The sequence below is a fragment of the Amphibalanus amphitrite genome, unplaced genomic scaffold (genome assembly GCF_019059575.1).
Source record: "Amphibalanus amphitrite isolate SeventyFive unplaced genomic scaffold, NRLGWU_Aamphi_draft 000843F_arrow, whole genome shotgun sequence".
Lineage (NCBI taxonomy): Eukaryota > Metazoa > Arthropoda > Thecostraca > Balanomorpha > Balanidae > Amphibalanus > Amphibalanus amphitrite.
The window spans coordinates 106,187-118,209 of NW_024882337.1; the positions used below are offsets into that span (position 1 = coordinate 106,187).

The window sequence follows — 12,023 nt, forward strand, 5'->3', positions numbered from 1 at the left end:
TCCAGCGATCATTATTGGGATCGTCTGATTACCGCCAGAGCCTCGTAGCTACCGTTGCCTCCGCGCAATGTCCGCCCCTGCGGACCGCAGCGGCTGCTGCACCGGTGCTAATCGCCGTCATTGGTTTCTGTCACCTTATTACAGAGGTGTCGGGGCTGCTGCCATGCTGCCGGCAAGTATACGACTTTTTTTCGGAAAGATGTTTATGTAATAAGGTAGCCAAGTACTAGGACGAGCAGAATGATTCTCAAGAAGAACGTTCTGCCCTTGGGAAATGTTGTGGAAATCCCGGCATTACCAGTACCTTATGGGGATAACCAACCCTGCCTTGTACGGCTGTGCCCCATGGCAAAGCTGCAATCTTTCACCCGGTGCAGGGGTTGAGCACCCCCAAACATTTTGAAAAATCGACACCCCTGGACAAGGATGTCAATTGCTTCGCGGTGACTCAAGTTTAGCAGACCTTTCCTCGGTCCTAGGCTTGGTAGATCCACCGTTACTTTGCGCAGTACCTACTTTTAAGACAGACTGTACATGCTACGGCTGATGACATGAAAGCAATAAATGTGATTCATTGATTTCCTTGAATACAAAAAAAAAAAATCATCTTCCCAATCCCATGGTAAGTGTGCCCTTGTGCTCTGTGTAGTAACTAGTAGTGTCATCTAGCGGCAGTAACATAACTTCGCAACAGCTGAATGCTACGCATTTTTAGCATGCATATATGGCGCGAAAGAGACAAAATACTTTTGGCCGTTTTGGCATGAATTGTAATTCAAATTGAACCTAAGTGTAGTGATTAAATTATAAAGGTTCTCTGCTCGTTAACATTTTTGTTATTCAATGTGCTCAATAAGAGTCACTGACGTTTGATTTGCCAAAAACTGAAGTTGAAGAGCTTTTGGGCTTTGGCAATTCCGCTGGTCGTGTTGTGTCTCTCAGCTCATTTCATTTATCTGACATCTTCCAAATGAATATTGTTTATAAGTACAGTCGTCTCGGCCGCTTAGGAGTGATAACATCCTTCCAGTCCTACGATGCTCAAAGACACCTTTCTGTGAAAAGCCACAGAAATCTCCTGGAGGCTTATGAATCCGCAAAGAGACTTTGCTTTTGTAAGTATGTACCTACCTACCTGTGTTTAGTGGCAATTTTGCATCTATATACAGATAATCAGCATAGGTGCTACTCAAAGCTAATTACATTTTTGCATGGAAATGCGTTGCTCTATTAGATTCATATTTTAGATTAACGGATATCAACTTAATTTATCATTTGTTTCACTTGCCCTGTTTTTTTATATAAAATTAATGTCTACCTTTGTCTACCTATCATGCATTCAGCATTACCACCATTGATTTGATGTCCTGTCAAGGAACAGAAGTAAAGGAAAATTTGTTAGTAAAACAGTTAGAGTATTGATTTTGCAATGAAGGCAGCAGAGCATGGTGACTGGTAACAGCATTGGTATTGTAACCTGGCTTAATATCACTGGGCCAGACTATGTGATTTTTTATTTGTTAGAGAACATAAACAGGATCAACATAACTTATGAACCACCCTTGTTTTCAGCAAAGAAGCCACCTCCTGATGTCAATCCAAGAGCAGTGTTTGCTAACAATGAAATCCATCTGAGAAATGTCAGCATTTATGGCTTTGATTATGACTACACTCTTGCTCACTATAAGCCCTCAATGCACCATCTGATCTATGACCTAGGGAAGAAAGCTCTTGTGGAAAAATTCAAGGTACGTTGACATTTGACCAATAGGAACTATGAAAGACACTCGATTGGCGGCGGCCGCGGCCATAACGGCCGGAGCGACACCAGCGCCACCATCGGCGGCTGGTCGGAACTATCGCAACGGATCGCACGTTAATTCAAATTATTTAGTAACGATACGTTATGCGTCAACGAAACCTTTACTGAAAATTTAAGAAAAATGCATTTCATATTATAGCTTAATTTCATGATACATCTCGCGATGTAAATAGGTATTTTAATGGATAATTTGATTAGTAAATAATTGCATCACTTCAATTAACTAATAATATCATTGTACATATTTCGCATTCCATAAATGCCCCACCGGAATATGTAAGCCCACAAAGTAAGCTTTCTAAAAATGTGTATTAGTCACAAGTCAGTGATGGCTTATGCTACTTTTGACGCGATTGTTTTCGTTATCGGTCGATATAACATACACTTTTACTATATTTCAATGCGTACAACTCAGTCAAATTTGAATATTACGTTAATGCCCCAGTAGATAATTAAACATCAATTAATTGCCGTTCGAATGATGTTACGCATGCCTCAATGGTGCCTACCCTAAGCTGCTTTTTTCTCGTGTCTCGATAAGCAAGCACTAGGCAAAATTGTGGTATCACCATAATTAACTAATAAAATCAATGAATAAATGACACCTTCGATAAATGCCCCACCGGAATACGAAAGCCCACAAAGTAAGCTTTCTAAAAATGCATATTAGTCACAAGTCAGTGATGGCTTATGCTACTTTTGACGCGATTGTTTTCGTTATCGGTCGATATTACATACACTTTTACTATATTTCAATGCTTACAACTCAGTCAAATTTGAATATTACGTTAATGCCCCAGTAGATAATCAAACAGCAATTTATTGCTGTTCGAATGATGGTACCCATACCCCCATTGCGCCTAGCCTAAGCTGCTTTTACCCCGTGTCTTCATTGCCAATCACTGGGTGCAATAGCGGTCTCAGGCCTTATCCGGGCAAAAATGATTTTTAGGGTGAGGGGAAAAACGCTAAAGCTATTTCTTTCAAATGTGGCTACTTAAACGTTTCAAATAAGAGTAAAATTGGAGAACTTCACTTACCTGAACATAACTTACTTAATCTTAAAAATTGACTACCTAATCAAAGTATCAGTAGGCATGATCCAAACATGTAGGTACCTACCTAGGCATGGCGGCGATGGGAGATACCTGTCAGGGTGCGGGCCAGTTATTTTATCTTCAATCTCTTCATATTGACGCAATCAACGTCGCGTAAATATAGAATGTATATTCTTCGCAAGTAGCATATCAATACATTTATCACAAATCTAATGCAGTCACATAAACACATTTTGACACGCACGCTCACGCACCAGATTCTGATGCGCCAACATTTTGATAGGTGCACATTCGCTCGCAATTCAAGTCACATAACAATTTTTAGCTGCCTTCAACAGTCGGCGGCCGTCCTGCGTCAAGGCATGTCGCATTCCGTCCTGTTTTTCAACAGGTTGTTGGGCAAACACTTGCATATATTCTACCCGCCCAGTAGTTAAATCACAAACATGAAATAAGTGAATACGAAGAAAAAACGGGCCGATCATGGACAACAAGAACACCGACAGAAACATTTTCATTAAGTTCGCAACCTCGTGGCGAAGTTAATCGAGATCACGACTTATCGTCCTATAGGTTCATGACTTTTACACACTTAAGAAGTAGCAGTCGCAGCTGCATCCCGCTTTGGAGGCCGAGGAAATCCATGGCAGGAGGGCAAAAACAAGAACAATATGATTTTGTGACGGCCGGCTTTATCTAAATTACTGAACTCCACTTTTCGTCCCGAACAGTGATTTTTCCTCGGCATGCTATTTTACTCTGCATAAACTCGTGACTCGATGTTTAGGAATTTCGCGCCGATTGAAGTTCGTCGGAAGCACGGAGGACGTTTCTTTGTCTAGGACGAGTGGTACGCATGCCTCCATTGCGTGTAGCCAGACTGCGTTTCCAGCTGGCAAATCTCGGTGCTGACGATGTCCTTTAGGTCCACTTAACGTTGATGCACGTAGGTGTCGCACTCATCTGGAAAGAGAAGCCAAATTGTCACAAAAACATTTTCTTCAGTGTCACTGTCATTCACCAGAAGGCTCATATTCAAAACCCCTTAGCCCTAGGTAAATAGATATTATGAGGAATTTCGGTCCCCACCAGTGAAACTTCACACTCATGCGTGAGCAGCCTGATGGTAATATTATAATTTGTAAAACAATAAATACAAACTGATAACTGACACTGTCACTACTATGAATCAGCCCAGAAAAAGAGCATATTATCTAGGTACTTGACAAATGGGATACCAATTTCAAAGAAAGGCATTTTTCAAAGCAGCCTGAATTAATATATGCAGGTTAGAAGCATATGCCTATTATCTGAGGAGGTAACAAGCAGCCGTTTAATGAAGTGGGTTGCAGACTGCAGAGCCACCACAACAATTCTTGAAACTGCACATGAGTGACACATGTTCTGATTTCAGCAGCATGTTGTAATGACATTGGGTGGTAATGGCATACTAATAAATTTAGTAGGCACTACTTGTTACATCAATGTTAAAAAGGGAAGATCAATACATACTTGGGAAGCTGATGTCAAAGGTAGTTATGAAAGAATCACTTCAAACAAGTTATGAAAATGTTGTGAAAGGGTTCCAAATAATTTACAAAAGGGCAGTGTCGAATGACTGCAGTGTCACAAAATTATATTAATGCTTGGGTGTTAGAGGGGAAAATTCCTCTCCAAAAAAAGGGATGAGGGTGGTATATTCTTGATAAGGTTAGCCCCCCCAAAAAAAATAAAAAAATAAAGAACAGAAGAAGGAAAAATTGCACACTTTTCTGTACAATGGCAGAATCTGATGCGATCATGCAAGCAGATGCTCTTTCATGAGTGGTAAATTGCTCTTGAAAGTTGGAGGTGGGAGTGGAAAATTATTTTCATTTGGATGTCTTGTTCCACCCAAATTGACAAATTTTGGGACACTGTGAATGAGTTATGAAAATTTTGCGAAAGGGTTCCAACAAGTTAACAAAAGTGTTGTTTGAAATGAGTTATGTAAAGGCTGTGAAAGATTGATGAAGAATTTGCAAAAGGGTTCCTTCAAAAGAGTTACGAAAAGGTTCCGAAAGAGTTACAATGAGTTAATGAAGAGATTTTACGAATGAGATGTGAAAAAGTTGTGAGAGGGTCACAAATAATTTATGAGAAATTTGCTTTGAATGAAATATGAAAGGGCTGTGAAAGGGTTACAATAAGTTAATGAAAAGCCTTTTCGAATGAGTCAGGAAAATGTCGCGAAAGGGTTGCAAATAATTTACGAAATGGTTATTTTGAATGAGCTATGAAAATATTGCACATAGTTAAAAGTAAGTTATGAAAGGGTTACTCTGAATAAACTAATAAAAGGCTGAGAAAGGGTTACCATGAGTTTACGAAAGAATTGTTTCGAATAAGTTATGAAAAGGCTGCGAAAGGGTTACGAAGGGCTTGCGTAAAGGCTTAGTGAAAGGGTTGTGACCTAACAAGTTGCGAAAAAAATCACAGCAGCTTTAGGAAAAGAATATGAATGGATAAAGAAGTAACAAATTTTGTTGCAACAAGTGAGGAACGATGTCACACTAATGGGGCTATAATTATACTCGGAAATAAAAAGCATCTCAATCTAGTACATGAAGACTCAAGAGCATGCTGCACTTAATTGGTGGCTTACCTCGACATTACTGGCCGACTCACCCCTTCCACTAGATTGATCGGGGGATTAAACACCTTTTTCAAATAACGGAAACCCAGGCAATTGCCTGAAAAACCAGAAGAAAAGTTTGAACCGCTGGAAATCCCGAGAAATTGGCGGCAATATACAGGGAGGACACATTGCGCAACAAATGTCTCATAAGCGCATGGAACGTATGCAGTTTCCAAAGCTCTTGATAATATCAAGAACATGTTTTTTTTTCTTCTAATCCCCATCTGGCCAAATGTCCGCCTTTACACGGGGCCTGCACCCTAACGTATGCTAAATGCAATATCTATGTTCAAGAGTGCTGCCTGTGTTTCAGTGTGTATTCTTTTTGATATTTTCCACTTTTGTTAATCATTTGTGCATACTGTATTGTGTATATATAGCACATTTCAGTAACAATATTCTCATGTTGACCTGGTGAGCATTCATTGTCATTCCTCTAAAGTTAGGATGTTCTTGTTACATATGTTGATTTGGGTGTGCATGCTTCTTTGTGCTTATGTCATTATAAATTGTAAGTGATTTATTTGCCCGTTTCCAGTATCCCAAGGACATAGAAAATCTCCGTTATTTGCCGGATTTCGCCGTGCGCGGCCTACACTATGACATTCACAAGGGCCTTCTCATCAAGGTGGATTCCTTCAACCAGATTCAGCTGGGATCGGTGTACAGGTCAGTCATAACCAACCGATTTCTATTAGCATGTAGAAACGAGACGCTGTAGTTACTGGTACACTAGGAATATACGTTTGTGTTCGTAGTTTTCGTCATGCCTTTCGTCTGCCGTCTCTCGGGAGCGATTTTAGGACTAAAGTACGTATCGCTAAAGTACGTAGGACAAAAGTACGTATGCAAATGTTCGTACGCAAATATACGTAGGCGATAAAGTTCGTATGCCAAAAGTACGTACGCAAATGTTCGTACGCAAAAGTACGTATGCAAAAGTACGTAGTGCATAAAGTACGTATGTCAAAAGTACGTACGCAAATGTTCGTACGCAAAAGTACGTATGAAAAAGTACGTAGTGCATAAAGTACGTATGCCAAAAGTACGTACGCAAATGTTCGTACGCAAAAGTACGTATGCAAAAGTACGTAGTGTAAAATGTACGTATGTCAAAAGTACGTACGCAAATGTTCGTACGCAAAAGTTCGTATGCAAAAGTACGTAGTGTATAAAATACGTATGCCAAAAGTACGTACGCAAATGTTCGTACGCAAAAGTACGTATGCAAAAGTACGTAGTGTATAAAGTACGTATGCCAAAAGTACGTACGCAAATGTTCGTATGCAGAAGTACGTATGTGAAAAGTACGTATGCCAAAAGTACGTACGGTTCGTATTCCAAAGTACGTAGTGTAGAAAGTACGTATGCTAGAAGTAGGGTATAGTAGCGTAAGTCGAGCCACTTTTTCTTTATTGCTGCTCTGTTGCCATACTAACAGGGAACTCATGATAAATTCATATACCAAATAATATAGCTTTGTCCATTTCGCCCATTTACTCATCGAGAAGCTTTGCTATGCCTTGTAACAAATGCTCATTAAATAAAGACTAAGAAAGGTATTATACGTTGATCAACTTAACCCAAGGGTGGGGTAGGTACGTACTATACCTACTTGATGCCCTACGTGCATTTGCTATAGGGGAGAGCGGGGTCATTTGGCCGCCCGGGTCACTTTGGCCGCCCCATGCCTACGCGTTTTGACGGCCCCGAGCGATTATTTTTTAATATGACTTCATCCGCCGTCATAAGAACTACTTTGGAAAGAAACTAAGGAAACTCGGCGACGCCCAGTTTTTTGTAAAGCCAACGATATTTGAATTTTGGCTAAAAAACGTAACTTTTTCTTCTTTACGAAAAGTTGCATGGTGTCCCTTATTTGGGTGAGATCAAAATTTTAACTCTATTGGTAGAACAATCTGGTAATTCAGGGAGCTGTCTGACCCTTTTGCGAGTTTAAGTAACAATTTTTGCTTGTCTGCGGACCCCTTTTCCTAAAAATGTCATATTGGGGTAAATTGGCCGCCCCATACGGGGCGAATTGGCCGCCCAGCGACTCAGTTGATTTTTTGCCTAGTCTGCGAGCGATGCGCTGCGCTGGCTAAGTTCTGCGACTGAGGATGGTAATGCGGCGCAGTCTAAATGCAAGGGACGACCTAACCAAGGTGTCCGCTGATTGGCTTTCGGCACCCGGCGGCAGATGGTGAACCCGGGACGTCACATCGACCTCTTCCAGGTGGCGCCGATTTTTCGTCGTGCCTAAGACGCCACCTTCACGCGGAAGAACATCCTTAACCCTATTCCTGGCGGGGGGGGGGCCTCAGGAGCCCCCCCCCCCCCCTGAGGGTTTTTTGGTTATATCTCCCAAACGCTTTGAGCTAGGAAGCTCAAATTTTCTGACTTTTCTAAAAGGCTTTTACGCAACATTTCTGAAAATTTTGAGTTGATCTGACCTTAGGTCAGGTCACCAGAGGCGGTTTGGTGACCCTACCTCAGAAAAGTTTGCAATCACGCCAGAGCTAGAGTTTTTGACCGATCAATTTCTTCTCTTCAGGCTTTAGTTAGGGTACCAGTATGTGCAATTTGTATATCTCAGAATTTTCATATCTGTGACCTGAGGTCAGGCCAGACTCGTGACCTTTACATTGTAAGCCTATGGGAAAATATTGAAACGCCTCCTGCTTCGTGTAAACGAGTCAAAACCACCCAGTTCTTTCAGTATTATGGAAGATTATCTCATCGGTGATGATCCTGGTGCCGCTAATTGACAGGGGCACCGGCAAAGGTCATCTGAGGTCATGTGACGTCATAAATCGTTTTTCTGTCAATAAATCACGACATGATGGTGCTAAAGACTTGTAAGTGGTACCAAACTGCTCGCCTGGTCAAGGCGCGTCGTTTGGTATGCAGCATGACCATACCCCACAACCTCATTGATGAATGACCTGACCTTGACCTCAGGTCAAATTTTAAATTGACCTGTGAAGGTCATCACATACTTATTTCGCATCGCCTCGGCGAGAGCAACAAAAAAAATGTATTGGTTTTATGTCTCTATGTTTCTTAGTTTAAAAGTTATATAGGTAACTAATTCCAAAACATTTTATCGTTGATGACCTCTGGTGACCTCAATATTGACCTGACCTGAAAATGTTTTATGTAAAAGTTGTAGTTCTTTAAACGACCTATCAAACGCCGTTCGCCGTTTGTCGCTGCGATGTGTAGTTTTTGAGATCTGAAGGGGGGCCGAATCGCCCCCCCCCCCCGCCAGTTTCTTGTCCCGGCGGAGCCCGCCAGGAATAGGGTTAAGGGATTCGAAGCAGCCGGGATATCGCCGCTCAACCGGGATATCTTCGACGACGAAGACTGCGCCGCCGGCGGTCTTCGCACCGGTCGTCGCCCCAGCGACGGCAGATCAGCACGCCGCGGCCCCGGCCGTGCTCCAGCCGCCAGCCTCGGCCGTGCTCCAGCCGCCTGCCGCGGCTGTGCTCCAGCCGCCAGCCCCGGGGCCGGCCGTGCTCCAGCTGCCTGCCGCGGCCGTGCTCCAGCCGCCTGCTGTCGCCGTGTCTTAGTTGCTTGTCGGAAGCCCAGAGCCTATCCGGATCCGACCACTTCCGCAGCTGCGCATCAACGTTCGAAAAGCCGGTCGGAAGAAAGGGCGTTCTAAAATCATGACTAACAGCCCGGAGCGGACGGCTTTGGAGGGCGAGCAACAGGCACGTATTGCGAGGAGCAAAAAGCGGGGTCCACAAGCTGGACCGTCGAACCATCGAACGTTGGGAGCTGGACCGTCGAAGAAACAGGGGCGCAAAGGCGAAAAACAGTGAAGCGCAGTGATGACTGGACATGTGTCCATGCCGCCAATAACTCCGACGGGGGGGGGGGGGGGGCGGGCGGATATCCGCCCGCCTCCGCCCGCCGATATCCGCGGGGGGGGGGGGGGGCTGTCGGTGCGCGTGTTAAGTGCTGGGTCGAAGACGGGACCTGCTGGAATCGTTTTTATTTCATGTTTACGACAGAGTTTGAAATAAACAAACAACTCGTGCACAAATGACTTTTTTGCAGTGTGATTGTCGTCTAAAGCAATCTACGATTTGGCAGCCATTACAGTTGGCTCTTGTTATCACTGGGCAGTGCTCAACTCATGAGTCGTAAGCTCGTAAATCAAATGTGGCTCCTCACTTGCACTGATTCAAATGAATCGAGTGCAAGCCTTAGTCTTTGGAAAAATTAAGGATTTCAGGCGAATCAAAGATGAGTCACGATGTTCATCATTTGTGTCAGCATTGGGGCGTCTGGATCGTCACATCAGTCATGCGTCGAGTCAATCCAGAATTCATGAGTTAAGCACAATCTTGGGCGTCAATATTTCAGGTTGTCTCAGCTCTGTAATGGGTATATCTCTGAATCACATGCCCGGCCAAATGACCCCACTCCCCGGCCAAATGACCCCGGTACCGGGGTCATTTGGCCGCCGTGCAGTCTTTGAAAGAACGGTTAATTGCTACCGAAACGAGGTGTCCCGACATGATGCAAGTAACAGGCCGGAACAACAATTGAACGCCCCACACCCCTCCATGGAGAAGTCGACCAAACGCGCACTGGTTTTATCAAAATATCGTTTTTACAAAAGGGCGGCCTAATCGCCCCGTTCTCCCCTACGTACTTTTGTCCGTGACGTACTTTTGTCCACACGTAGGGTAGACCGGGGCAAGTCGCCCCGCCGAGGTAAAACGCCTCACCGATGTTTCTCGGAACTGGCAGGGTTCTGGGGAAAGATCCTCTCTTCTGTTAAATGTGCACTATATGATCATTATATGGGCAGACTGGAAAGAAATTGTGATAATTCTCTAGGGAGATATAGCCAAAAATGTGTTTGTTGAGTGATTTTTATGTTTGGTTGTCTGATTATACATAATCGCGTTCTTTTGTGGTCCACATCAGGTTAACAACTTCTATGTATTTTGAACAACTGTTGTCTAACGCTTATGATGCCGGGTTGGTTCGTAATAAATTATGTCTTGCTGGAGCGCAAGGCGTTGTTCGCTGACCGAACTACGTGATGGGGTAAAACGCCCCAGTAGGTCGCGGGGCAAAAAGCCCCGTGGGGCGTTTCAATACCTCATGTGTTGTTCGGACTATCCACTTCCTAATGTTCGGTAGCTGGCGAACAACAAGTTTCTATGCATTCATATGTATTTTTCTCAGCAACTGTATGGCAAAAGAAGTATATTGTTAACTGATTTGCATTGCAATAATTTATTATTTGGCCTTATGAGGCAGGTGAAAAACCTGGTCATACAATAGTGTCATAGCTGAACACTTGATAGGATGGAAGGTATTACCTTCAATGCCATGCCTCCAGCGGTCTAACGGACCTCTCATGTAAGATTTAGCCAACTACCATGTTCAATCTTTAATCTAGTGTATGGGGCTTCTTGCCTCAGGCCGTGGGGCGTTTTGCCCTGGGTTTGGGGCAAAATGCCCCATTTGCAGTTGCTTCACAAATCACTTCCTAGCTGGGAGTCCGATCATAAGTGAATGAATTTGAGGGGTGGAATTTAAAATAAATGTCCAAAGAACATATTGAGCACAAATTTGGCCTTCCAGGTGATGTGAGACAAAAGAAGGTACCTATGTAGCAAAACAAATTATTTGGGGCGTCTTGCCCAAGGCCACCCTACTTTATACCCTACGTACATTTGCTATGCGTAGGCTTTTGTACGTGACGTACTTTTCTCCATACGTACTTTATACCCTACGTACGTACTTCTGCGATACGTACTTTTGTCCGTGACGTACTTTTGTCTATACGTACTTTTTACCCTACGTTCATTAGCTATACGTACTTTTGTCCGTGACGTACTTTTGTCCATACGTACTTTATACCCTACGTACTTCTGCGATACGTACTTTTGTCCCTGACGTACTTTTGTCCATACGTACTTTATACAGTACGTACTTCTGCGATACGTACTTTTGTCCCTGACGTACTTTTGTCCATACGTACTTTATACTGTACGTACTTCTGCGATACGTACTTTTGTCCTTGACGTACCTTTGTCCATACGTACTTTATATTGTACGTACTTCTGCGATACGTACTTTTGTCCCTGACGTACTTTTGTCCGTACGTACTTTATACTGTACGTACTTCTGCGATACGTACTTTAATCCTACGTACTTTTGCTTACGTACTTTTGTCCTACGTACTTTAGCAATACGTACTTTTGTCCGTAACCCCTCGGGAGCACAATGAAGCATGCGGTGGCGTCAACTGTCGGCCGTTTTACGAAGCTGAGCTTCTCCCGATCGCCAGTAGAACCTCTTCTATCCCACGAGCTAGGCGCTAGCCTTATAATATTGCAATTTGCATTCGTCATTTTAGCAGGCATGAGCAATATACGAATACTGCATGGGGGAGCGGGCAATAGCAAAAAATATTGCCCGATGTGACGTCACTGTC

The 12,023-nt window shown here is 43.3% G+C and overlaps 1 protein-coding gene across 1 annotated transcript in view; it reads left to right on the plus strand.

Moving 5' to 3' along the window:
* Positions 1–761: 761 nt before the first annotated feature.
* Positions 762–12,023, plus strand: part of LOC122366987 (5'-nucleotidase domain-containing protein 3-like) — a 31,197-nt gene continuing 19,935 nt past the window's right edge. Inside the window, exons 1-3 of the mRNA XM_043339721.1 lie at positions 762–1,115; positions 1,573–1,748; positions 6,096–6,226. Coding sequence (XP_043195656.1) covers positions 971–1,115; positions 1,573–1,748; positions 6,096–6,226 — 452 coding nt within the window. The 5' untranslated portion in view covers positions 762–970. The remainder of the gene's footprint in view (positions 1,116–1,572; positions 1,749–6,095; positions 6,227–12,023) is intronic.